Here is a 24,919-nt window from a genome sequence, read left to right on the forward strand (position 1 = left end):
ATACTCTGTCCCTAAGCCAAGCCTTACACCTAACCGAAATCAACCCTATATAAGAACTGTGTAGGCCAATGCACTCACCATTCAGTGCCTGGAATAAAAAAGGCAGACTCGAATTTATTTTTACTATATTAAGGGAGAGTTATGCTGGTATGCTGGCCAGATGGGATGTCTCTGAGACTCTGAGCAGAGCCTACAGATGATCCTAGACATGGTTTTGGGGATTCTCTGGCCCTCTTGGGGTTTGGAATTATTTGCCAAAGGTGTTTGTTTAAAGGGGACTTTTGATTGGCTATCACTCACAGGAGTGCTTACTCGAGTAAACCTGTTTCTGATTGGCTGACATTTAGAAGCAAGGAGCTGGTGGGTTGAATGGCCAAGGCATTTTCCCTGAGGCGAGTGGTCATTGTTGATGGGTGAAAACCCAGTTCTGGTGGCTCCTTGTCACCATGGCTACAGGATAATATAGTATTTTCCTAGGATTGGAGGATCTTTTTATTCCCAGGGTTACACCATGCTTTTCCAAACAAGCCCCTGGTGTGGATAAAACCATTTGTGTGAGGCTAATCTTTTCCCTCTGTCAGGATCAAACCCCCTTTCATCTCTTGGGCCCAAATCCTGGCTCTGATGTAAAGTCTCTGATTAGCCCTCCTCTGAAACTATGGCACTTCCTTGTAGTTTAACTGGCCCAATCTCTAACATGTCCTTTATCAACTTCCTTATTCATAATCTCAATAAATATTTCTGATATTTTATGCCATGTAGACCTCATGAGAAACACTACAAAGAGATGAATCAACAAACTAAGCAGTATATTGAAAATTCCCAGAGGAGATGCTTGTTTGGGTTGTTTTCACAAATCTATTGACTTTGCACTGGAGGCATGAGACATTTTGAAATGTTTCATATATACAATGGAATATTACTCAGCCATCAAAAGAATGATATCTTGCTATTTGCAATGATGTGGATGGAACTAGAGGGTATTATACTAAGTTAAATAAGTTAGAGAAAGACAAATATTATATGACTTCACTCATATGTGGGATTTAAGATACAAAACAGATAAACACAGGAGAAGGGAAGGAAAAATAAAATAAGACAAAATCAGAGAGGGAGACAAACCATAGAGACTCTTAAGTATAGGAAACAAACTGAAGGTTGCTGGAGGAGAAGTGGGGGGGATGGGTAACTGGGTGATGGGCAAAAAGGAGGGCACTTGATGTAAGCAGCACTGGGTATTATATGCAACTGGTGAATCACTAAACTCTACCTTTGAAACTAATGATACACTATATGTTAATTAATTTATTTTAAACAAATAAATAAAAAGAAAAAAAGAAATGTTAGTTTCAAAAGAACAGGAGAGTGTTTTTAACTACAGGGAAAGCATGTGTTAATACAAAAATGTCAGTGTAGGGAAAACTAGAAGCATACATGTCATGGAATATATGGTATGTTGAATGGACATTATTAATAATTAATTAGTAGCATTAATAATTTATGGAATTCTAAGTGTTAAGGTCTTACCTAGAAGGCGGTGAGGATATCTAGTTTTGCTGATAAATTCAAGACAGAGTGAAATTTTGAGCCAGACCTTCTGTGGAGGCTGGGAGAAAAACAGTCAGCAATGAGAACTGAGAATGCATTGCATGATTTTTATCACAGGAATGAGTTAAACCAAGACTATACCAAGAATTTTATCACCAACATCTAGAAAGGTGGTGCACAACTATATCAGATATGTATAAGAAAATACCATTGGTTTGAAAATGGATCCAAAATTGTTAGTGCCTCTTTCTCTTTTTTGTTCTCCCAGTAGCTCTGCAGGACTCCACAAGTGCTGACTCATTTCTAATTCAGTGATTTGTGTCTACCTTGTGGCTGTCAGGGGTTTGTTCAAAGGTCCACATGTCTTTCTGTTTACTCCAGCTCAGCTCAGGAAAATCTGCTCTGTCTTCCTTGTTTAGAGTCTGATGGCTGTGCCAATTTTCAAGCAGTATGGCCAAGAGAGCCACAAGGACCAGCACTGCCACACTCATTCGGATCAAATTTCCCATTGTGTAATCTTGTTTCATTATATCTGCAGATGCAATTCAAAGGAGATAGCAATCATTGGTCATGTTCCATTTTATCCCAACCCGGAAGCCCTGAAAAGGAGCTCATTTCCCTATTTCTTTTATTTTTTAATTTTTTTATTGTCTTATGTCAGTCACCATATGGTACATCATTATAGTCAGAACCCCTCCTCAATGAGATCATGCATTCATGAGCGCCATACCTAATCTTTGAACCTGGGTCAAAGGGGAGTCTTGTGAATGGGAAATGAGGTGCTTAGGGGATATTGTGTTTATTTTTCATTCCCTCTTCATTTCCCTCAAAGTCTAGTCATATCCTTGCAACACCTCCATACACTTGGAAGGCTGAATTTTTTCCTCAACACTTTCTTCACCCCACATAACAACCTGTGTTCCTCTTTCATACATGACAAAGGATACAGCACTGTTGGTATCTGGGAAGTAGCTCGGAGAAAATTTTCAGATACTCTTAGGTAAATTGCATCTCCACTATTGTGTGATTGTTCACTAGACATTGCTATTCTCTGAATCTTTAAAAAAAATTCATTTGTTATATGGACTTTCTGGCCCCACATTTCTCTCAAAGATATAATAAAATACTGTGAAATGACAATGCTCAGAAATCATAGTAACTCTCTTGTTAAAATTCAGAAAGTAATTTCAAATGGATTTGGAATTTCAAATTAGTTCCTACTTACAAAATGCAAAATAGTTTGAGTTTGAGAGGATAATACAGGCTAGTATTATCCAGACACTGGGATAGATGATTTCTAAGACAAAATGCAATGACTATCAGCTCTAAAGAAAAAGACTAATAAATTCACTCCTCCTCCATTGATGCCCAATTATCCATGCACTGTTAAATGAAAAGAGCACTCTAGCCTATATGATCTTACAGTACCATGACCATTATATGTGCTCAGCTTGTAGAGTGACTGGACAAGGTGGGCACAAGAGATGAAAGTGGTTGGCCTGCTCAGCAGTCAGCAGTTGCTTTCTTTTTCTGTAACTTGTCTTCTCCTGCTTAGTGGAGGGATGCAACCGCTGTGATAATGGGGCTCATGTTAGAGTTTTTAGAGTTCTTCCCATGAGCCATAAGTTTCCAGCCAATCACTCAGAGCAGACTCTAGTACAGAAGTTCAGTTTAAGGGTTTCCAGATGCAACTAAGGATGTGAAGAGAGATGGGTTAATCTTTGAAGTGTTACCTGAGATCTACTGTCTCAACAATACCCCTTAACATGATTCTGAACTTTGGCTGCTCCATTCTCAACAGACCATGTGGGAGACGAACCATGAGAGACTATGGACTCTGGGAAACAAACTGAGGGTTTTAGAAGGGAGGGGAGTGAGGGGATGTGTGAGCCTTGTGATGGGTATTAAGGAGGGCATGGATTGCATGGAGCACTGGGTGTTATATGCATACAATGGGTACTGCATCAAATACTAATGCATCAAATACTAATGATGTATGGTGACTAACAGAACACGATAAAAAAAAGGCAAAGAAAAAAAATAAAGGGCACCATCTGGAGAGCTCTAGGAGATGATATGAAAATCTAATGGGGCATGGGTTAAAGTCTTTCTCTCTTCACAGTCTCTACTGCCCCACTGTTCTTTCTCAGTGATTATCTTTGTATTTCTGTCTGAGGCCAAAGCCCCAGGGGAGGAGGACACAGGGCTGGGTTGGGGTGCACCTACCTGTGACCTCAAGCCTCAGGGCATCACTGGGGGCTGACCACACATAAGGGCTTCCACTGTACCAACCATAGCACCTGTAGTTCCCTGAGAAGCTTTGGTTCACAGGACCTAGAATGAAGTCGCCTTGGTGTCCCCCAGTTTGGTTCTGTGAAGTCGCCTTGGTGTCCCCCAGTTTGGTTCTGTCCCCCAGGGCAGCTCCTCCTTCCTTGGTCAGTGAAAATCTATCAAATGGGATGTGTGCTGAACTGCACTGCAGGGAGATGTTCTTCCCTAGCATCACCACAGTATCCTGGTCAGCAGCGATGAAGGGTTTGTTGTAGAAGCCTGAAAGAGAAGAGAGTGAGCTCTTAGCAAGATTTTTCTTCCTTTCCCCTTTATACCCACCACTCCTATTGGAGCCATGGTAAGAGAAGGGAACACGCTGATGGTCCCTGACCCAAAGGAGTGGGAGCTGGGAACATCCCATTTCCCTACCCCAGGACCCATACTCTGTTCCAGAATATTGCAGACAGAGCTTAGCAAACAAGCAGCCTCTGGGGCTTGGATGAGACGCCATCTTCAAGAGATAGAGATCTTGTTTCTGGAGCCATAAGACCCATGTGATTCTGTTCCAAGTACAGCATGTGGGGTTTCCCCCTGACACCACCAAGCAATCCTGAGACACCCAGCGGGCATCCCATAATTCAACTTAATTCTGACACTATCTACCTGGAGGCAACATCAGATCCCGCAGGTTAAGGGCTCAGTCCTGAGACTGCTCCCACTTCAGATGCCAATCACAAGTCCCCTGTGTCACCTGTGGTCCTGGCAGAATGGCTGTAAATCAAAAGTTCCCACAACGCCGTCTTTGGGTTCATTTGATTTGCCAGACCTTCTTACAGGCTCAGGAAATCAGCTTACTTGCTAGATCCCTGGTTTGTTGTAAAGGATACAATCAGGGACAGTCAGATGGTAGCGATGCATAAGGCCGGGTGCCCTCTTCAGGTGTGCTGCTCTACCACGTGCTCACCAACCTGGAAGCTCTCTGAACCCTGGGCTTTTGGTTTCTTACGGAGGCTTCATTACCTAGGTATGGTTGATTAAATCTTTGGCCATTAGCCATTGATTCAACCTCCAGCCCCTCCCTGCTCCCTTGAGGTGGAGGTAAGTGGGATGGAAAGTTCTAACATTGTAGTCACATGATTGGTTCTCCTGGCAACCAGCCTCTGTCCTTACTGTGGAGTCCAAAAGTCACCTCATTAACCTAACCTCAACTACGGTGGGAAGGGGTTTGTTAGGAATGTCAAAACACCTTTACCTTTCTTAATCATTCAGGAGATTCCAAGGGATTTAAGAGCTCTGTGCCAGAACAGGAGCAAAGACCAAATATATAGTTATTATTATAAATCCCAACACCACAAGCCATATTTGGGGAAAGTGAGGGATAGTATCCAAAGAGTTTGAGGAGCTGTGTCAGAGGCTGAGAGAGGCAACATTGTGTAAAAAGAACGTTAGCAGGTGAAAAGACTGGGAAATTCAGAATGAACACTTCTAGAAACAAACTCTTCTAGAAACACAGGGTCAAGCCACCCTGAGGACAGAGAGCTTAACATCTAGGGCTGGACTTGTCTGGGGAACATAACTTCCCCCTCCTTAGGCACAGGCTGCCTTTACTGATTTCTTCCCATACAGGAAGGGTCAGGAAGAGAGACCTGCACGTGCTCCCTCAGCCAGGTGCTCAGACTCAGCACCAACAGCTGTGTTCATGTGTATGGTGTATACCATAATGTGATGTGGTGAAAATGGCACTGTGCTTCTGTGGTCTTCCTCCAAGATGCCCAGGACCCTGTCTCACCACGAGAGAAACATCAGACAACTTCCAATGACTCAGCACCAACAGCTGTGTTCATGTGTATGGTGTCTACCATAATGTGATGTGGTGAAAATGGCACTGTGCTTCTGTGGTCTACCTCCAAGATGCCCAGGACCCTGTCTCACCACAAGAGAAACATAAGACAACTTCCAATGGTGGGGCATCCTACGAAGTGCCTGACCAGCCCTCCTCAAAGCTGCCACAGCCAAGAGGAGCCCAAGGAGATATGACAACTGCATGCAGTGTGGGATGGGATCCTAGGGCAGATGAAGGATGCTGCGTAAAAGCTAAGAAAATCTTTTTTACATTTTATTAATGAACTAAATTATGTTACGTTAGTCACCATACAGTACATCATTAGTTCTTGATGTAGTCTTCCATGATTCATTGTTTGTATATAACACCCAGTGCTCATCACAACATGTGCCCTCCTCAATACCTATCACCAAGCTCACCCATCCCCGACCCCCTTCCCTCTAAAACCTTCAGTTTGTTTCCTGGAGTCCATAGTCTCTCATGGTTCATCTTCCTCTCTGATTCCCCACCCCTCCTTCATTTTTCCCTTCCTTCTCCTAATGTCCTCCATGCTCTTCCTTATGCTCCACAAGTAAGGGAAACCATATAATAATTGACTTTCTCTGCTTGACTTTTTTTCACTCAGCATAATCTCCTCCAGTCCCATCCATGTTGTTACAAAAGTTGGGTATTCATCCTTTCTGGTGGCTGAGTGATATTCCATTGTGTGTATGGAAATCTTTTAAATTTTTATTTAAATTCAATTAGCCAACATATACTACATCATTAGTTTCAGATGTACTAATCAATAATTCATCTGTTGCCTACCACACCCAGTGTCCATCACATCAGGCGCCCTCCTTCATGGCTCCTTCATGCCATTCTCCATCACCCGTCCTTATTAAGGAAACCTAAATAAACTGTGCACTCTGGCACATGCTTAGCTACCCAGAGGGGTTCATTAATGGTAAGAAAAGTGCCATATCAACAGAATGTCAACAAAAGGGGAGAGTGGGTGATAGGTATATGGGGCTGCTCTGTCCTATCTTCTCAATTTTTTCTGAAACCTGAAAACCTGTTATAAAAGTCAAGTCTATGAAAAAATAAGAAAGAAAAAACACCCGAGGACTGGAGACTCTGGATGTGTTCTCACCTGTCACCATCAGCTCCAAGGCTTTACTGTGCTCTGACCAGTGGTCCTGTTTCCTATACTTGCACTGATAACGCCCTGCAGTGTTTGGATTCATGTGTTTAATGAGGAATTCAGCCTCATTCTGAAATCCCAGTTTCTTCTCCACCACCTTGAATGTGAAGTTTCTCAGGATTTCCAGTTGGTACAAGTAAGACTCAGGAGTCCCCCAACACAGGATCTTCACAGACTCATTCCAGGGAATCATAGAACCAGGTGTGGCAGATATGACAGGAATAGGAAAATCCCCTAGAAGAAAATAGAGCCCAGACTCAGGTAGTCTGCTGTGGAGAAACCATACTTCTTTCCTTATCTGTGGGCAGAATACAAATAAATTAAGGTGTGAAGGACCTGCAATTCTTTCCTCTTAAAAATCGCCAAACTGTGGAAAGAACCAAGATGCCCTTCAACGGACAAATGGATAAGGAAGATGTGGTCCATATACACTATGGAGTATTATGCCTCCATCAGAAAGGATGAATACCCAACTTTTGTAGCAACATGGACAGGACTGGAAGAGATTATGCTGAGTGAAATAAGTCAAGCAGAGAGAGTCAATTATCATATGGTTTCACTCATTTGTGGAGCATAACAAATAGCATGGAGGACAAGGGGAGATGGAGAGGAAAAGGAAGTTTGGGGAAATTGGAAGGGGAGGTGAACCATGAGAGACTATGGACTCTGAAAAACAATCTGAGGGTTTTGAAGGGGCGGAGGGTGGGAGGTTGGGGGAAGCAGGTGGTGGGTATTATGGAGGGCACGGATTGCATGGAGCACTGGGTGTGGTGTGGTGCAAACACAATGAATACTGTTACGCTGAAAAGAAATAAAAATAATAAAAAAATAAGAAAATCTTTCTTTTGGTATTTTCTAAATGTAGTAAAATATATATAATGTAAAATTCACTATTTCAGCTTTTTTTTTAATTTTTGGGTAAGCACCACACTCAACGTGGGACTTGAACTCCTGACCGAGATTGAGAATTACATGCTCTACTCACTAAGCCAGCCAGGCACCAACCCAACCCCCCATTTTAACCATTTTTTAAGTGAACAGTTCAATGGCATTAATTACATTCATTGTATTGTGAAAACATGACCTCTATTTTTAGAATTTTTTCATGACTCCAGACAGAACCTCTATAATCATTAAGCAGAAACTCCCCACTCCCTCTTTCTTCAACCACCAGTAATAGCTGATCTACTTTCTACTTTCAAGGTACTCCATATCAGTGGAATAATACAGTATTTGTCTTTCCATGTCTGGTGTATTTCACTGAGCATAATATCCTGAATAAGGTTCACAAATGTTGTGGCATGTGTCAGAATACCCTTTGTTTGAATGGCTGAATAACATTCCAATGTCTGTGTAGACCACATTTTGATTATCCACACAGGCCAATGGATATCGGGTTTTTCCATCTTTGGCTATGGTGAATAATGCTGATTTGAGCATTGGTGTACAGGCATCTATGCTAGTCCCTACTTTCAATTCCTTTGGTTATATACATAGGAATGGAACTGGTGGGTCATATGATAATTCTGTTTTGCCTTTTGAGGAAACAAACTTCTTCCTTTTCATGTTAATTTTCTTTTTAGGTAAAATTCACATAGTGTATAATGAACCATTTTTAAAGAGTATGATTTGGTGGCATTTAGTTCATTCACAATGTTGTCCAACCATCACCTCTACCTTGTTGCATTTTTATCACCCCAGAGGAGATTTTGTACACACTAAGAGGTCACTTCCCACTCTTTCTTCCCACAGCCCCTCCCTTAGCAACCATGAGTCTGCCACAAAGTCTTAGTGTTTTGTTGCCATGGAAATCCTCCTCAACAACTCACAACCTGCTGGTTCCTTTATTGAGGTGTATCATCTATTTTAGACTTGATAGTGATGTGCCCAACTGCAGCTCTGTGAAGGAGGAAAGACTCTGCCATGCTCAGGAGGATTGCCATCAAGGACAACCAGCCTACTCCCTGTGGCCATGGAAGGTGATGACTGTATTTACCAAAAATTGCAGGATTTCCTGTTATTCAGTATTATTCATTCACCAATACAACTGTGCTTTTTTTTTCTTCCAAAGTATGTGGAGTGATGCCTCCATTAATGCAGACACAGTGTTCACTTAATACCTTGACCTAAACCAGTGGTTCTCAATCAGGGGCAATTTTGCCTCCCAGGGGACAATATGGCAATGTCTGGGGACATTTTTAGTTGTCAGAAATGGGACGGGAAGCACTGTTGGCATCTACTGGATAAAGGCAAGGGGTCTTACAATGCACAGGACTTCCTTCCCAACAAAGGACTATCTGCCCCTAAATGTCGATAGGTCTGAGGTTGACAAACCTTGATCTACACAACTGGGGTAAGACCTTTAAGGGAATGATGATGTGGGAAATGTCAGAAAACCCAAAAGACTCCACCCCCAAACTACTAGAACTCATACAGCTATTCAGTAATGTGGCAGGATACAAAGTCAATGTACAGAAATCAGTGGCTTTCTTATACACTAACAATGAAAATACAGAAAGGGAAATTAGAGAATCGATTCCATTTACTATGGCACCAAGAACCATAAGATACCTGGGAATAAGCCTAACCAAAGAAGTAAAGGATCTGTACTCGAAGAACTACAGAACACTCATGAAAGAAATAGAAGACACAAAAAGATGGAAGACCATTCCATGCTCTTGGATCGGAAGAATAAACATTGTTAAAATGTCTATACTGCCTACAGCAATCTATTCTTTTAATGCCATTCCGATCAAAATTCCACCGATATTTTTCAAAGAGCTGGAGCAAATAATCCAAAAATTTGTATGGAATCAGAAGAGACCCCAAATTGCTAAGGAAATGTTGAAAAAGAAAAACAAAACTGGGGGCATCACAGTACCTGATTTCAAGGTTTACTACAAAGCTGTGATCCCCAAAACAGCGTGGTACTGGCATAAAAACAGACACATAGACCAGTGGAACAGAGTAGAGAGCCCAGATATGGACCCTCAACTCTATGGTCAAATAATCTTTGACAACGTAGGAAAAAATATACAGTGAAAAAGACAGTCTCTACAATAAATGGTGCTGGTAAAATTGGATAGCTATATATAGAAGAATGAAACTCGAACATTCTCTTACACCATACACAAAGATAAACTCGAAATGGATAAAAGACCTCAACATGAGACAGGAATCCATCAGAATCCTAGAGGAGAACATAGGCAGTAACCTCTTCGATATCAGCCACTGCAACTTCTTTCAAGATATATCTTTCAAGATATGTCAAGGAAACAAAAGCAAAAATGAACTTTTGGGACTTCATCAAGATCAAAAGCTTCTGCACAGCAAAGGAAACAGTCAACAAAACAAAGAGGCAACCCACGGAATGGGAGAAGATATTTGCAAATGACAGTACAGACAAAAGATTGATATCCAGGATCTATAAAGAACTTCTCAAACTCAATACTAATTTTTTAAAAATAAAAATAAAATAAATTTAAAAATAAAAAAGTATATAATCACAGGTCATGACACACAGTTTGCAGTGCAGAGATGTAGATCTTGGAAGTCTGATAATAGTGTAAGGGTTCAGCTGATACATGAGGATGAGTAGCATTTGACTAGGCAATGTGGATGGGTAGATCAGGAGCATTGTGGATAGAAGGGACGATGGGAGAAGGGTTAATAAAGTACAAATAAGTGAGGGACAAATTAAAGTAAGTTCTGCATGGGTGTGGAGCAGAGTTTCAGTGGGAGAGCAGAAGATGGGTTGGGGGAGCAAATGCAGCTTGTGCGGGCAGCGCTTGGGAGAACCAGTCATGTCAGTAGATTTATCTGAAGTTTGATCCCTGAGGGGTTGGAGGGAGATAAAGATACCTGTGCTTTAAACACTCAAGTAATCCAATCTACAGTCTTTGGAAGGAGCTGGAAGAGAGAAGACATGGATGGACAAGACAGTAGTGGAGGGGACAACATACACTCATACTTGAGAGCTACTTGGTGTCCGGTACAGAGACAGCTTGTGAGGGTGGGACTAAGGTAACATCCCATTAGATGAAGCAAAGTGGTTAGAGTGGAGAGAATTAGATTGTGAAAACAAGCAGGTCTGACACAGGGACAGATACTGGGCAATCACCAATGGTTCCCAACTTCCTCACCCCTGAAGTTGTGAACAGTCAGTTAAATATGTGTCTTTGATATTGGGGAAGACAATGGAAGAAAACACTAATGGAAGAAAACACTAAATCCAGGTCTGAGTGAGATGTGTTTGGAGAGGGGAACACAGCAGAGATGGCTGGGATGGGGAATAAAATTGGAATTTGCTTGGGGTTTTGACTGCTCTTCCAACCCTTCTGTCCTAAGATATAAGGTATCTTGGAGAGAGTTAGCAGAACACTTACCTTCCTGTGCCCAAATCTTCTGGCTCTGACAGAGCACTGGAAGAGAGAGATTCATGAGAGATCAGTTCTCCAGTTTCTACCTTTATTTCAAGTCACCCTGCTTAATGACATGCAGGGTGTAATTTTTTTTCTTCCACAGCAAGCATCGCTTTGAGGCTCATCTTTTAGTTTTATCTTCTAGATTCCAGGCCCTACGGCTCTCATCTATAGGAATTCTGGACCCCTCATGGATCTCTAGACAGCATTACATGGGTTGAATAGGTCCCATAAGCTACTTGGATTTGGGCAGACACAGTTATAGACACCTGGGCAAAGGCCAACTCTCCAATATGGTGGTTAGAATCTTCTGAGTCCTCATAGTAAGAGGGACATTTACTGTTTTGGAACTCCCCCTCCTTCCCCTGGACCCACTTGCTTTTGGGGACTCACCAAAACAGAGAAGGATGGTGTCTCTGGGATCCATGATTCTGAAACAGCCTCAGCCCAGTTAGTCTCTTGTTGGTGTACATTTGCAGAATGAGAGATCTTGTAGACAGTAAGATAGATCAGCAGGAAGTATGAGGTCAGAGTCTCTGGTCAGAGAATTTCTCCATCTATTGCCCCACAAATAATGGTTCCTTCCCAAGAACTTAGTTCTGGATAGCTCTTGGGTGGGGCCTGAGAGGAGGCCAATCTTACTGCTTATGTTTCCTATGAGAAGTGAGTGTTTTCCTCAACTGATGTCTATTGGGGCTCAAATCCTTCTTTAAAACAGAGCCCACGTCCAAGTGGAGGGGCCTGGGACAGAGTGTCAGATGGTGCCATACAGACAGAGATTCGTCTTCATTGGACCATTAGTCAAAAGCCACATGTCTTTGCCTGTTATGGATCCATGTGCCCTCTCTGGAATTCAGGGACTAAGTATATCCCCTTGGGCTTGATCAGGAAGACAATATACTCTTACACAGGGGATTTTCTTTATGCCAGCATGCAGAGGAATTTTCTCAGGAGCTATTCATCATCTGTAGGGAAAGAAAGTCTTATACCTATACTTATTCTTATCTATATATCTAGATACAGATACTGGATAGATAGATATTTAGCTGTAAGATGGGATGGGAAGTCAAATATTCCAAATCAAATTCTCTAACATTTGCCACATTTTCATTATAATACATACACTCTTGCCTTCCAATACACCAAATGCCCAAAGTGAGCTTCTCCCATCTTTTGGAAGGCACCACCAACAGTCAGATTTTAAAAACAGTGAAAATGAGTCTTCAAGAGAAATGACTTTGCCAAAGACCCTGCAGCTAAGAAGGAGCAAAATAAAATTTAATTGTTAAACATCCAAAAAATATTGATCTCTGAAGCATGTCTTGGACTCTCCAGGGGAGATGCTAAGGTTATTTGATCACTTCATCCTGGGATGAGATGATCATGACCAATTTGTTACATTCCAGTGATCGATAGAGCGTGGATTTTTCTATTTGCTTGTAGGAACATAGTGACTTACCCTTGAGGGAAGGGCCGACTTGAAAAGACCCGAGGGATCTACTTTGAGAAATGGTGAAAGTTGCTTTTCTTAGTATATACTGATATGTGAATATTTTATGTTGTATGTCAGAGAATAAATGGAAGTGTTGCTATCTAGCTATAAGATATATCTATCTATAATATCTATTTATATCTAGATATACATATAACTATACTATCTATCTATATAACTACATCATATATCTATTTATCTATATATATAGTTATAATATATATCGATCACTGTCTAATAAAATATGCCTTTGTCATTGAAAAAAAAATGAGTTTACTTCAGGATATATCACATTTCCCAGCTGCTAGTGTTTTGAAATGGTGACCAGCATTGTATCCTAGACACAGGTTTTTTCAGCTTTAGTACTATTGACATTTGGAGCTGGAGAAGGATTCTTTGCTCCCTGTGTGTGTGGAGGAGGCCATCCCGGACATTGAAGGGTGTTGAGCAGCATCCCTGACCTCTGCGTGGTAGATGCCAGTAGCAACCCCCTCCACAGTCATGACAACTAAAAATGTCTTCAGACATTGCCATAATGGTTCCTGGTGGGCAATATTGCCCCAACTGAGAACCAGTGTCCTGCACCATCTGTTGGCACATGCGGGCTGTGGAACTGGACCTTGTTCTGAGACATCACTTAGCTTCATACATCCCACAGCATCCCACCTCCCTTCCTTGAGGCATTTAGGTTCTACAGGATGTAGGCCCCACTTAGGGTCGCAGAACGTAGATCAGTCCAGTGGGAAGGCCTCTAGAGCACATTTCCAAGCACAAATCCTCAAAGTGTTCCTTTAACCCTGAGGTCTCAACAAGTTCCTCCCAGAATCAAACCTATCCTAAACACCCTGTTTTTTCCTTCCAACTACCCTGAAGGAATCTCTTGCTTCTCTACCAAGGAGGAAGACACTGTAGTCTGGAGGAAAAACTTGCCTTCTCACATTCATTCATAACACTTCATGAGAAGCTACCTGGAGACTTAACCTCTCTTCCAAACTCTTGCCTTAACCCTAGCATCCATGCTGAAACTCTGCTCAAAAAGCCACATCTAGGCTGGGGTTGCAGAAAACCTCAGTTGTCCATGTGATAATTATGGGTTCATGCATGCCTGATGTCTGGGGAATTCCAGGTAACTCCACCATGTTTCCCCTTGGAGATCTCAGTAAGATATAACATGCTTGTTTTCCTTCCCTGGTTATTGTACACCTATGTTGTGCAGAAACCAGGAGCCCCACAGAACTGATCCATACCCTGGGTGCGGTCTGTCAGGCCCTGTCATCACTGTTCAGGTCCCTCTACAAACTGATTTCAAGGAAGAGGAAGCTGAAAAACTTCCTTTCTAATTGTAGCTGTTTTCCCACAATGTGTGATGAACAAAATTAACTGACTTCCTGGAAATTTTTTGAGCCAAGTCCAAGGCCATACTTGGTTCCTAAACTCAAGTGTGTTTTAAAGTCCATATCTGGAACAATCCTCTAAATCCAAGGTGTGACCTTTGTTTATAGGGGGTGGTATGGATGGGCTCAGGGGTCTTCTCTTTGGGGCCCCATGATGGTCAACAACTGTGCTGTGTTGTGTGGCCTTTGACAAGACACATCTTCTCTTTTGCAAGGCACTTAATCTCTTTGAATTTCCCTACTTTGCAAAGTGGAGATAACAAGGAGCTCTGGCAAATTTTACATAAAGATTCATCAAGGAAACATACGTAAAGCACATTTCATTAAACAGGTGCTCAAAAAGGTGTGAATTCCTGTCATTGCCACAAAGACACCTATCATTTTCACTGTTGTTCACTAACAAAGATGTTTACTAGCTTTGATGCTAATTCTGCATTCAAAATATTGCTAGACCTATGTTCTAATGAGCCTCCCAAACTCAGATGTCTTAATTTCTTACACTGTTTTGTTTTTCCAGAATCATCCAGATAGATCCACTTGCTCCTACTGGATCTCCTTGATTGAGCCTTGGGGGCAATCGTCTATACTGAGTTGAGACATGGTGTGCATGGGACCCTTTAATGTGCCCTGAAGTGGGAGCTGCAGAGGTGGTGGGAGAGAGCCAGTCCCCATGCTGGGGACACCAGCCAGGTGCTCTCTGGCAACCAACAAGAGTTACCAGGTGTCTCTCACTTGAGGATGTTTGGACCTGCCCTAGCATGGCTTCCCAGATTCCAGTAGGAATGGGTAAACCTATCCAGATGATTCTAGAAGGATGAAGGAGGGCAAGAAATTTAAGACATCAGAGTTTGAGAGACTTACCATGACTAGATACATAACTGTGACATAGTCACACAATGGATTCCTACACAGGAGGGAAGACACTTCTCTTACATGCATGGATAGGATTAAATTTCAAACATAGACCAGTGGTACAGAGTAGAGAGCCCAGATATGGACCCTCAACTCTATGGTCAAATAATCTTCGACAAAGCAGGAAAAAAATATATAGTGGGAAAAAAGACAGTCTCTTCAATAAATGGTGCTGGGAAAATTGGACTGCTATATGTAGAAGAATGAAACTTGACCATTCTCTTACACCGTACACAAAAATAAACTCGAAATGGATAAAAGACCTCAATGTGAGACAGGAATCCATCAGAATCCTAGAGGAGAACTGATATCTTTGATATCAGCCACAGCAACTTCTTTCAAGATATGTCTCCAAAGGCAAAGGAAACAAAAGCAAAAATAAACTTTTGGGACTTCATCAAAATCAAAAGCTTCTGCACAGCAAAGGAAACAGTCAACAAAACAAAGAGGCAACCCATGGAATGGGAGAAGATATTTGCAAATGACAGTACAGACAAAAGGTTGATATCCAGGATCTGTAAAGAACTCCTCAAACTCAACACACACAAAACAGATAATCATATCAAAAAATGGGCAGAAGATATGAACAGACACTTCTCCAATGAAGACATACAAATGGCTATCAGACCCATGAAAAAATGTTCATCATCACTAGCCATTAGGGAGATTCAAATTAAAACCACATTGAGATATCACCTTACACCAGTTAGAATGGCCAAAATTAGCAAGACAGGAAACAACATGTGTTGGAGGGGATGTGGAGAAAGGGCAACCCTCTTACACTGTTGGTGGGAATGCAAGTGGGTGCAGCCTCTTTGGAGAACAGTGTGGAGATTCCTCAAGAAATTAAAAATAGAACTTCCCTATGACCCTGCAATTGCACTACTGGGTATTTACCCCAAAGATACAGATGTAGTGAAAAGAAGGGCCATCTGTACCCCAATGTTTATAGCAGCAATGGCCACGGTCGCCAAACTGTGGAAAGAACCAAGATGCCCTTCAACGGACAAATGGATAAGGAAGATGTGGTCCATATACCCTATGGAGTCTTATGCCTCCATCAGAAAGGATGAATACTCAACAACTTTTGTAGCAACATGGACGGGACTGGAAGAGATTATGCTGAGTGAAATAAGTCAAGCAGAGAGAGTCAATTATCATATGGTTTCACTTATTTGTGGAGCATAACAAATAGCATGGAGGATATGGGGAGTTAGGAGAAGGCATTTGGGGGAAATTGGAAGGGGAGGTGAACAATGAGAGACTATGGACTCTGAAAAACAATCTGAAGGGTTTGAAGAGGTGGGGGGTGGGAGGTTGGGGGAACCAGGTATTAGAGAGGGCACGGACTGCATGGAGCACTGGGTGTGGTACAAAAACAATGAATACTGTTATGCTGAAAATAAATTAAAAAATGATTAAAAAAAGAAATTAAAAAAATTTTCAAACATACAATGTTGAATGAAAGGAGTCAGTCACAAAAATGCATACTATGTGATTCCATGTAGATGAAACTCAATAATAGCTAGGAAGAAACACGACTGATGAGATGATAGATTTATTTGTTTATATAACATAACAACACAAGTCAGAACTTACCCTTGAGAAGGAAAGGTGGTTTTGTGGACAATATTGGAAATGTCTGGATCATCATAATAGTATCCTAGAAGGGATGGGGGGGGTTTTCTAGGGGGGTTCTGAGATTGTTATTCCTTCTTAGGAAGAGAGGAAGATGAAGACTTCTGTTTTCCGATTCTGCCTGTTGTTGAGTGGGGGGGGGTGTGTTCAGAAAGTGCTATGGCATCCATGGAGAGCCTCCTCAGAGTCTTCTTGTGGGTTCTTGGGGCATAGGATTTATGCCTTGATTGGTCTCAGCCTGTTGCGAGTTCCATGTACACACTTTCATCATGCAAGGGCTCCCCAGGCCTCTGGGAAGTAAGAGTGGTGTTTTTTTGCATGGAAATGCGATGATCCAACTGCGTGTATGTCACTTCCTGTGGGTCTTCTGTTTGAGGGTCCTGCATGACAGGAAATGGTTAAGAGGATGAGCACAAACTCAGGGGATTTAGAGGAGATGAGATGGCCCTGAAGAGGGTGAGGTGAGGACAACCTACCTCCCTGCTCACCATTCTATCCACTTCAGGTTCTCTGTTCATTATAGCAGCATCTGCAAGGAATGGAAGTCATCAGAAAAACTTGGAAGGTTCTTATTTTATAGATACAGATACCAAAGCACAGAGAGGTACAGCGAAGGCCTGGAATTACTGCCACAAAGTAGAGTCAGAAGTTCTACCTCTCTGAAGTTCAAAGATGTATCCCCTTCGTGTCTCCCTATTTCCATTCTGTTGATGAGGATGGGGGCATGGAGGTTCTGTCTAGAAAGCCCGACCTCTGTGGCTCCTGCTTTGAACCAGGAGTCAGCCTGCACACAGAGGTCCCCCCACTCCCCCACTCCTCCCCAGACAGGCACTAGCCTCTACTTCCCAAGACTCACCCTCTTTGGGAGGGCACCACTGACGAGTGAGGAAGAAAAGAAGGATGGCGAGGAAGACGATGACCACTAAGGGCACAGCCAGAACATGCTGGTGTCTGGGGTTACCTGTAGGAAGAAATGAATCCAATAGAAGCAAACCCAGGCAGGCACCCAGTCTACTGCCATCTTGGTTCCAGCCCCATGAAACCATTTCAGATCGATGACCTACACAACTGTAAGATTATTTAAAAAACTGTGTTGTTTCATGCACTGAGCTTGTAGAGATTTGTTATAGCAGCAACAGGAAATGGACACAAAGCGCACATCCAGCACAAGGATGTATAGTGGAGCAGTGCTTGAATTAATAAATGAGGCAATTGTGAATTTGGGTGGCAGACTGCATTCTCAGTTCTCTCTCCCTCTACTGGGTACCTCACGGTTGCAGCCTGAAAGACAAGAGCTAATTTCTTGGCAAATGGAACTTCTCTAAGCACTGCCTGCCCCTCACCAAATGCTCTCTTCCTTCCCCCTGCCCTCAAGTCCCCACAAATCTTATCTCCACTTAGGAATGGGGACAGAGTAAGCCCAGCATTATTCCCAGCCAGGAGATCAGGTTTATTCTCACCCTCCTCTCCTGGAGGAGGTCTCTGCTGCAGAAAATTAGAGGTTAAGAGTCCTCACTGGCCCCGTGCTGACCCAGACTGCTTCTGCTGTCATAAAGTCTCGGGATCAGAGAGGGAAGGTAATAAGCCCAAGATCACAGAACCGGAAGGTGGCTGAGCCAACACTCAAACCCAAGGCTTCTCTCTGTCAGGTTTCCACAAACAGGGATAAAAGGGACTCTTTACTCACCAGTTTTGGAGGTTGGTTTTGTGGATGGGAGACGACTATTGGAGAGTTTCATAAAAAACAAGCCAGGAGAGAGGTGGAGAAGTGGAACTGACTGTCTTCTATCCACTGAAGCTCCTCATCATCTAACACTGAGCTCCTGGGAGCTCCTAGAACCCCTCCCCAGAATCTCTGGGGCCTTGACTCCCTGGGGCTTCAAGCTGCTGAGAGGAGACGGGAGAGGTTGATGATGAAAAGGGTAAAAGGGCCTCTACTACAGAGGAGGCTTCTCCATCTTGTGGTAAAGACACTCATACTACCTGGGAGAGCACTTTGTGGGCGAGAGGTGAGGAAGGGCTGCTAGGAAGTGGGTAATGGTGATGGGCCAATGCAACATCTGATATCGATGTTAAACCGAGCCTCTTCTCTCCTGATCCTGGGTTTGCCATGACCTCTTTCCATCTTCCTGGGGACAGAGATCCCCAGTTTGGGTCACCACAGCCATGCAGGAGGATGCTGGAGGTGAGTCACCAGTCTCTCCCTCCTTGTCTCTATCTATGCTTCCATCTCCCTAGAACTCCTAAGCATCCCACTAGTACCAGCAGGATGCCCCTCCCGTATGACCTTCAAATCTATCCTGAATCACTGGACACAAGGCAGGTTCTGGACTTCCTCACCTGTGAAAGAAAGGTACAGTGGGTCACTCGGGCCTGACCACTCAAAAGGAGAGGGGTTGAAGGAGCCATGGCATCTGTAGGTCCCGCCCAGGGCTGGATGTGCAGGGCCCAGAGGGAAGTCAGCCTGGGTTGTACTGCCATGCTTCTGCCCCTTAGCGAGCCAGCACTCATGGGGCTGCTCGTCTCTGGATAGATGGTACACATCAAAGGACCACTCTGAGCAGCAGGACAAGGTCACGTTCTCTCCTGTCCTCACCACGGTGCCTGGCTGGGCCCAGAGAGAAGGTTTCTTGTGTAGACCTGGAGGAAGTGGAGGCAGTTCAGTACAGAGAGGCTCTTCCTTGCTCATAGTGTCCTTCACACCTGGACTGAGAATTCTCTCCCCCTGTTCCCAGAGCCCAAGGCCCACTGTGTCCCCTCATGTTCACCTCTCCTACTGTTTCTTGTGCTTGCCTCCCTCCTATCCTTTTTCCCTTTTGTGCTGCCTTACTCTCTCTGCCTCTCCTGGGATCTGTTGGTTTGAGATGCCTTTTACTTTAATTATGAGTCTCTCATTCCACCTTGTCTTTGTCTTTCTGCATTATCTATCTATCTATCTATCTATCTATCTATCTATCTATCTATCATCTATCTATATATCATCATCTATCATCTATCAATCACCTATCTAACTATATGTCTATGTATCTTTCTATCATCTATCTATGTATCTTTCTATCATCAATCTATCACCTCTCTATCTATCATCTATCATCATCATCTATCATCTCTATCATCTATCACTTATCAATCTATCACCTATTTATGTATCTATCATCTATCAATCTATCAATCATCTATCAATCTATTATCTATTATCTATCTATCATCTATCAATCTATCACCTATCTCTCTATCTATCATCTCTCTATCTATCATCTATCAATCTGTCTTCTATCTATCATGATCTATCAGTCTGTTATCTATCTATCTATCATCTATCTATCATCATCATCATTATTTCCCTATCTATCATCTATCTCCATCACCTTGGTTTCTGTGACCTGCTCTGTTTCTCTGTCCCCAGTCCTCTTCTGGGATCTCTGTCACCCACCCCCACAACATCATTCTCTTTGTGCCCCACTGGAGGGTCACGTTCCCTCCCGAGGTCACAACAGGTCTGCGCAGGGCTGAGAGGCTGGGTTTGCCCTGGGATTCTAGGATAGGAGGAGGAGCACATGTGAAATGGGGCTCAGACCCCCCACATTATCCCCAGGCTGGGCTGTGAGAAGGAGACACCTGAGAGCCCTCCCCCTTCCTGAGGGCAGAGCCTGGGGCTGGGACCCTGAGTGGGCTCACGCCTGTCACTACCAGTTCCAGGGGGTCACTGAGCTCTGACCAGCCAGTGGGACTGAGATAGTCACAGTGATATCTTCCTGCATATACATCTGTCATGTGTGTGATGGAGAAGTTGGCCTTGTCCCCGGGCTCTAGTGGCTTCTGTCTGTCCCTGGTCTCTAACTTTCCCTCTTTATGCAGGTGGTACTCCTGGGCCTTCAGGCACCCCTGACACCAGATGGTCACACCAGTCCCACAGGGCATCACAGAGCCTGTCTCAGCCCAGATGGTGGTTTTGGGGAGGGTCCCTGGGAGGAAACAGAGGCTGGGACACAGACATTCCCCACCCCCAGGTCCCAGCTCAGCCCCAAGCCCTCAGACATTCCCCTATGTCAGCCCAGAGCTGCTGTTCTCCATCCCCTGCTGCCTGGTGGGTGACCTCTGTCCCCAGTGAGGAGGTGGGACTGGGACCCATGGGGAAAGACTCACCTGCCTGGGCTCGGGTCCTGGGGTCCACACTCAGACCTGGAAGAGAGTCCCTGTGAGAGGTTTGCCCCGAATCCTAGCAGATCCCCTCCTCCCATGAGCCTCCTGAGCCTGGGGTCTCCTACGGACCAGGGCCTGGCTGTGGGGTAGGTCCCTCCAGACTAGGGTGTCCCCTCCCCTTCTCAGATCTCATCGAGACAGAGCAGGGCTGTGAGGGTGGGGGTCATGGCGTCTCCTCTCTCTGGTTTCAGCTGTGCAGACGGAGGGCCCACTGCGACTACAGGACAGCAGACACACAGGGTATGTGCTCCACTCTCTGGTCTCAGTCCTTTAGGGTTTTTTTTTTCTTTTCTTTTTTTTTAATTTATTTTCAGCGTAACAGTATTCATTGTTTTTGCACCACACCCAGTGCTCCATGCAATCCGTGCCCTCTCCAATACCCACCACCTGGATCCCCCAACCTCCCACCTGCCCCCTTCAAAACCCTCAGATTGTTTTTCAGTCTATAGTCTCTCATGGTTCACCTCCCCTTCCAATTTCCCTCAACATTTGCACTCTCCATCTTTCTATTTCTCTATCCCTTTTCCTTTCTTTTGTGTTTTGTGCCTTCAAGCCAATGTCTGTCTGTCTATCCATCTGTCTTTCTCTGTTGTCCCTCCATTCTGTGTGTGTGTTCACATGCACACATGCATTTCTGGTCTATTTACACAGAAACTTTATATGTACATTGGCACACATCGACTCTGCTTTCTCTCTGATGGCAGCTCTCTGTAGGCTTTGACCTCAATAATCCTGTAACATCCTGGGTGACCTTCAACATAGGCCTGAGAATCAGCTTTGGGAACCCATAAAACACCCCCCACACAGGGGCTGGTTCTGGCTCCTCCACCCAGGAGCATGGTTTCCTGGGGCCTACTGTGGCTCAACGACATGGGATGAAGGCGTGTGAGAGTGCATGCAGCGTCTGTGGGTGCCACATGCGGTGAGGACCTGGGGCCCATCGGTCACCAGCCTGAGACAGGCCAGCCTGGCCCTGAAACTTGGTCACATACATGGTGTGTCTTTGGGTTCACCTGGTAGAGAAAAGGGCATGGACATTAACTGGAAACCACATTCTAAACTGTCCCAGGTCTCTGAACAAACTCAAGGTGGAAGGGCACCCTGTCTCTGATTGGGGTGTACACGACTCTATCTGTCCCTTTGCTCTTTGTCTGCATTACTGACTCTCTGTCTCTGCCCCCTCTAACAAGCAGTTTCTACTGTTTCTCTTCTGTCATTGTCTCTCTTGGTGTAGCTCTTGCCAAGGCTGCCTCTCTTCACATAAACCCATGTTTGTCTCTTTCTTCACCACCTGGGGCTTCCAGGTCTTATCTGTATCTCCAAGAGGATGAGGACAGGTCTGGACAGTCTCACCTGTGATCATGATGTCCAGGGGGTTACAGGGGGCAGACCACACATGGGAGGAGCAATTGAGAGAACGGAAACACCTGTAGGTCCCTGTATGGGCGGCTGTCACAGGACCCATGGAAAAGTTAGCATGGGAGCCCCCATGATGGTGCTGACCAGCATGGTACAAGGGGTCCTTGGATACCCTCTTTCTGTGAAGAATGAAGCTTTCAAACAGGATCTCTGAGCAACAGACCAAGGTCATGTTCCCTCTTGATTTCACCAGGGGACCCGACTGGGCTAACAAGGAAGGTTTTCTGTAGATTCCTAAGAACATAGATGTTGTAAATTGAGAAGGAGCCACCCTGCCTCACCCCATTTCCTGGGATCTGAAATGACTGAGGGTGCCCTGTGTCTGTCTGTCTCCTTCTCCTCTGTGTCCTTTTCTGTCTGAATGTCCACGTCTATCTCTGCCAACATGGGTCTTATGGGGTAGGATCTTATGGGCTAGGATCATAGGTCTTATGGGCTAGGGGTTGACAGGATTAGGTTCCTTCTGGAGGCTCAGGGGGAGAATTCGAACTTGAGCATTTTCTGGCTCCTGGGGGCTGCCTGTATTCCCTGTCTTGTGACTCCTTCCTCCATCATCAGGGCTAGCAGTGGCTGGTGGACTCTCTCAAGCAGCATGACTCTGAAGCTCATTCTCCTGCTTCCTTCTACTTTGTAATTACAGTAAGCTCACCTGGATAATCCAGGATAATCTCCCCATGTCAGGGCCACTGCTTAATAACCTTAATTCCATATTCACCCTTAATTGCCCTTGGACTATTCATAGACTTGGAGTGTTATGATATAGACATCATTGGGGGGCCATTATTCTGCCCACCTGCATGAAATGCCCTTTTATCTATAATACTTGGAGCCATTCCCATTGTTCTAAATGGACTTGACTAACACTCCCATCAGGAAATCTGACATTAGGAAGATTGGGACAGTGACTAGCCCCTCTAGACAGGTGTTCTCTGACCTGTGACCACAATCACCAGGGGGTCACTGGGTGCTGACCACACAGAGGGGGAATCATGGTAGGATCCACGACAGCTGTAAGTCCCTGCATGTTCTGGGGTTACAGGGCCAATGAGAACACCGTTTTGCGATATTGTGCTGTGGAGCTTGGAGATGAAGATGTCATTGTCCTTGTACAGTCTGAATGTTTCAAACTTGTGATGGGAGCGACAATGAAGAGTCACATGCTGCCCTTGAGGAACTACAGGGCTTGGCCAGGCAGAGAGGGAGGGCTTGTTCTGACCACCTGGGGGAGGAGGAGGCACAGTATTGGTTTCCCCTCCCTTGACTCAGAGGCCCCCCTTCTTTCCAAGTCTCCATGGCTCCTTTCCCCTCCCATCATGCCCACACCACACATAGGCTCCCCACACCACACAGACATGTAAACCCCTCCTACAACACACATGTCAGCTGAGAGTTCTGGGTGAGTACTGAACAGTGGGCTCTTCCTAGGTGTTAGTAATGTAAGTCAGTTATGTAAAAGAAGACAAAGGAGATGCTGAACAGAAGAGTAATGACCTATGTGTATGCCATAACATCAGCAAACCCATGAAGCAGGTTACATGATAGTGCCATGTCGGAATGTGCTGGAATTCCAGGGGTCCTGGCATGGGGATCTCTCCCCTCTGCTGAGAACATCAGTGGCAGCTGCCTGGGGCTCCTACCCTTGTGGGTGTGCTGGGGAGCTCGAGTAGTTGTCCCAGCCTCAGACAGTCTGTTGTTCTTGGCACTGCTTGCCAACTCTGATCTACAGACAACACCAGTTCCTCCTAGAACCCCCAGGTCTGAGGAGCAGTATCCTCCAGATGGCTTTAGAGCCTGGCTCAGCCAAGGGGAAGAAGGTGTAGGGAGGGTCTCTGGACCAAAATTGGGACTAGGGTTTCCCTGGGTCCCCTACTTTCTAGTTCACAAGAGATTCACCCACAATTCCTCCCACAGTCAAACCATCACCCAACTTCCTGTGCCATCTGCCTTCCTATTACAGGAATTCTCTTATTCTGAGTGGATGGCAGCCCAAGGTTTGGGGAAAGGACTCACCCACTTGTGCCCCGATCCTCTGGTTGAAGAAGAACCCTGGAAAGAAAGACTCACAATGGATTGTCCATCTCCATAAAAGACCCAGCCACCCACTCCCCCAACCTGGCTTGAGCGTCACCATCAGGTCTGCTTTTTCCCCATGGGAATGTTCTGCTGTGGGGAGACCAAGCCTCCCAGGCCAATATTCCCACCATGCATTCCCTCTCCTCGTCCCCTTCTGGGACTCACCAAGACATGCGAGGCTGATGACTGCAGGGGACATGGTGCTGCTCCTGCTGCACGGTGACCCAACAGAGTTGACAAGTACACAGGATGTCGTGAAATGGGGCCCTGTTCATGTTCATAAGCTGACCACAGTGAGGAAAGGTGACGCACAGACACTCTTCTTACTCTGCATCTAGGTGGCTGTGGGGGCTCAGTGGAGGGTAAAGTTGGGCTTCCTGGAAATCATTTAGACTGGACCTGTCGTGTCACATCATTTACTGTGGTCAGACTTGAAACACATCTCAAACACAATGTCTCATACCCAAAATGATGAAAAGATAGTAGTTTTTTTTTTAAATCTAAGCTTCAAAATCTCCATAT

The 24,919-nt window shown here is 44.5% G+C and overlaps 2 protein-coding genes across 2 annotated transcripts; both read right to left on the bottom strand.

Annotated features, from left to right (window-relative positions):
• Positions 1-1,856: 1,856 nt before the first annotated feature.
• FCAR (Fc fragment of IgA receptor) lies at positions 1,857-11,693 on the bottom strand. The gene is made up of 4 exons (XM_032848737.1): positions 11,660-11,693; positions 6,795-7,079; positions 3,775-4,098; positions 1,857-2,080 (listed from the first exon to the last, which is right to left on the bottom strand). The coding sequence occupies exons 1-4, from the start codon at positions 11,691-11,693 to the stop codon at positions 1,857-1,859; spliced, it is 867 nt and encodes a 288-aa protein (XP_032704628.1).
• A 5,147-nt stretch (positions 11,694-16,840) lies between these two features.
• Positions 16,841-24,678, bottom strand: LOC116861849 (killer cell immunoglobulin-like receptor 3DL1). The gene is given in 10 exon segments (XM_032848723.1): positions 16,841-17,082; positions 17,179-17,231; positions 17,559-17,663; positions 18,390-18,433; positions 19,036-19,342; positions 22,259-22,558; positions 23,259-23,543; positions 24,335-24,370; positions 24,563-24,635; positions 24,637-24,678. Coding segments are annotated over 10 exon segments (1,392 nt in total). The 3' UTR covers positions 16,841-16,935.
• Between the last annotated feature and the right edge of the window lie 241 nt (positions 24,679-24,919).

The sequence above is a fragment of the Lontra canadensis genome, unplaced genomic scaffold (genome assembly GCF_010015895.1).
Source record: "Lontra canadensis isolate GAN:19392208 unplaced genomic scaffold, GSC_riverotter_1.0 scaffold206, whole genome shotgun sequence".
Lineage (NCBI taxonomy): Eukaryota > Metazoa > Chordata > Mammalia > Carnivora > Mustelidae > Lontra > Lontra canadensis.

Bases quoted from the DNA above. Each gene is read 5' to 3' on its own strand.
- FCAR (XM_032848737.1), bottom strand. From the start codon at position 11,693: ATGGATCCCAGAGACACCATCCTTCTCTGTTTTG. The intron at 4,099-6,794 runs GTGAGAACACAT...CTTCTCTTTCAG, and splicing joins CTTGGAGCTGATGGTGACAG to GCTTCTACAACAAACCCTTC. The intron at 2,081-3,774 runs GTAGGTGCACCC...TTGCATCTGCAG, and splicing joins CCTGAGGCTTGAGGTCACAG to ATATAATGAAACAAGATTAC.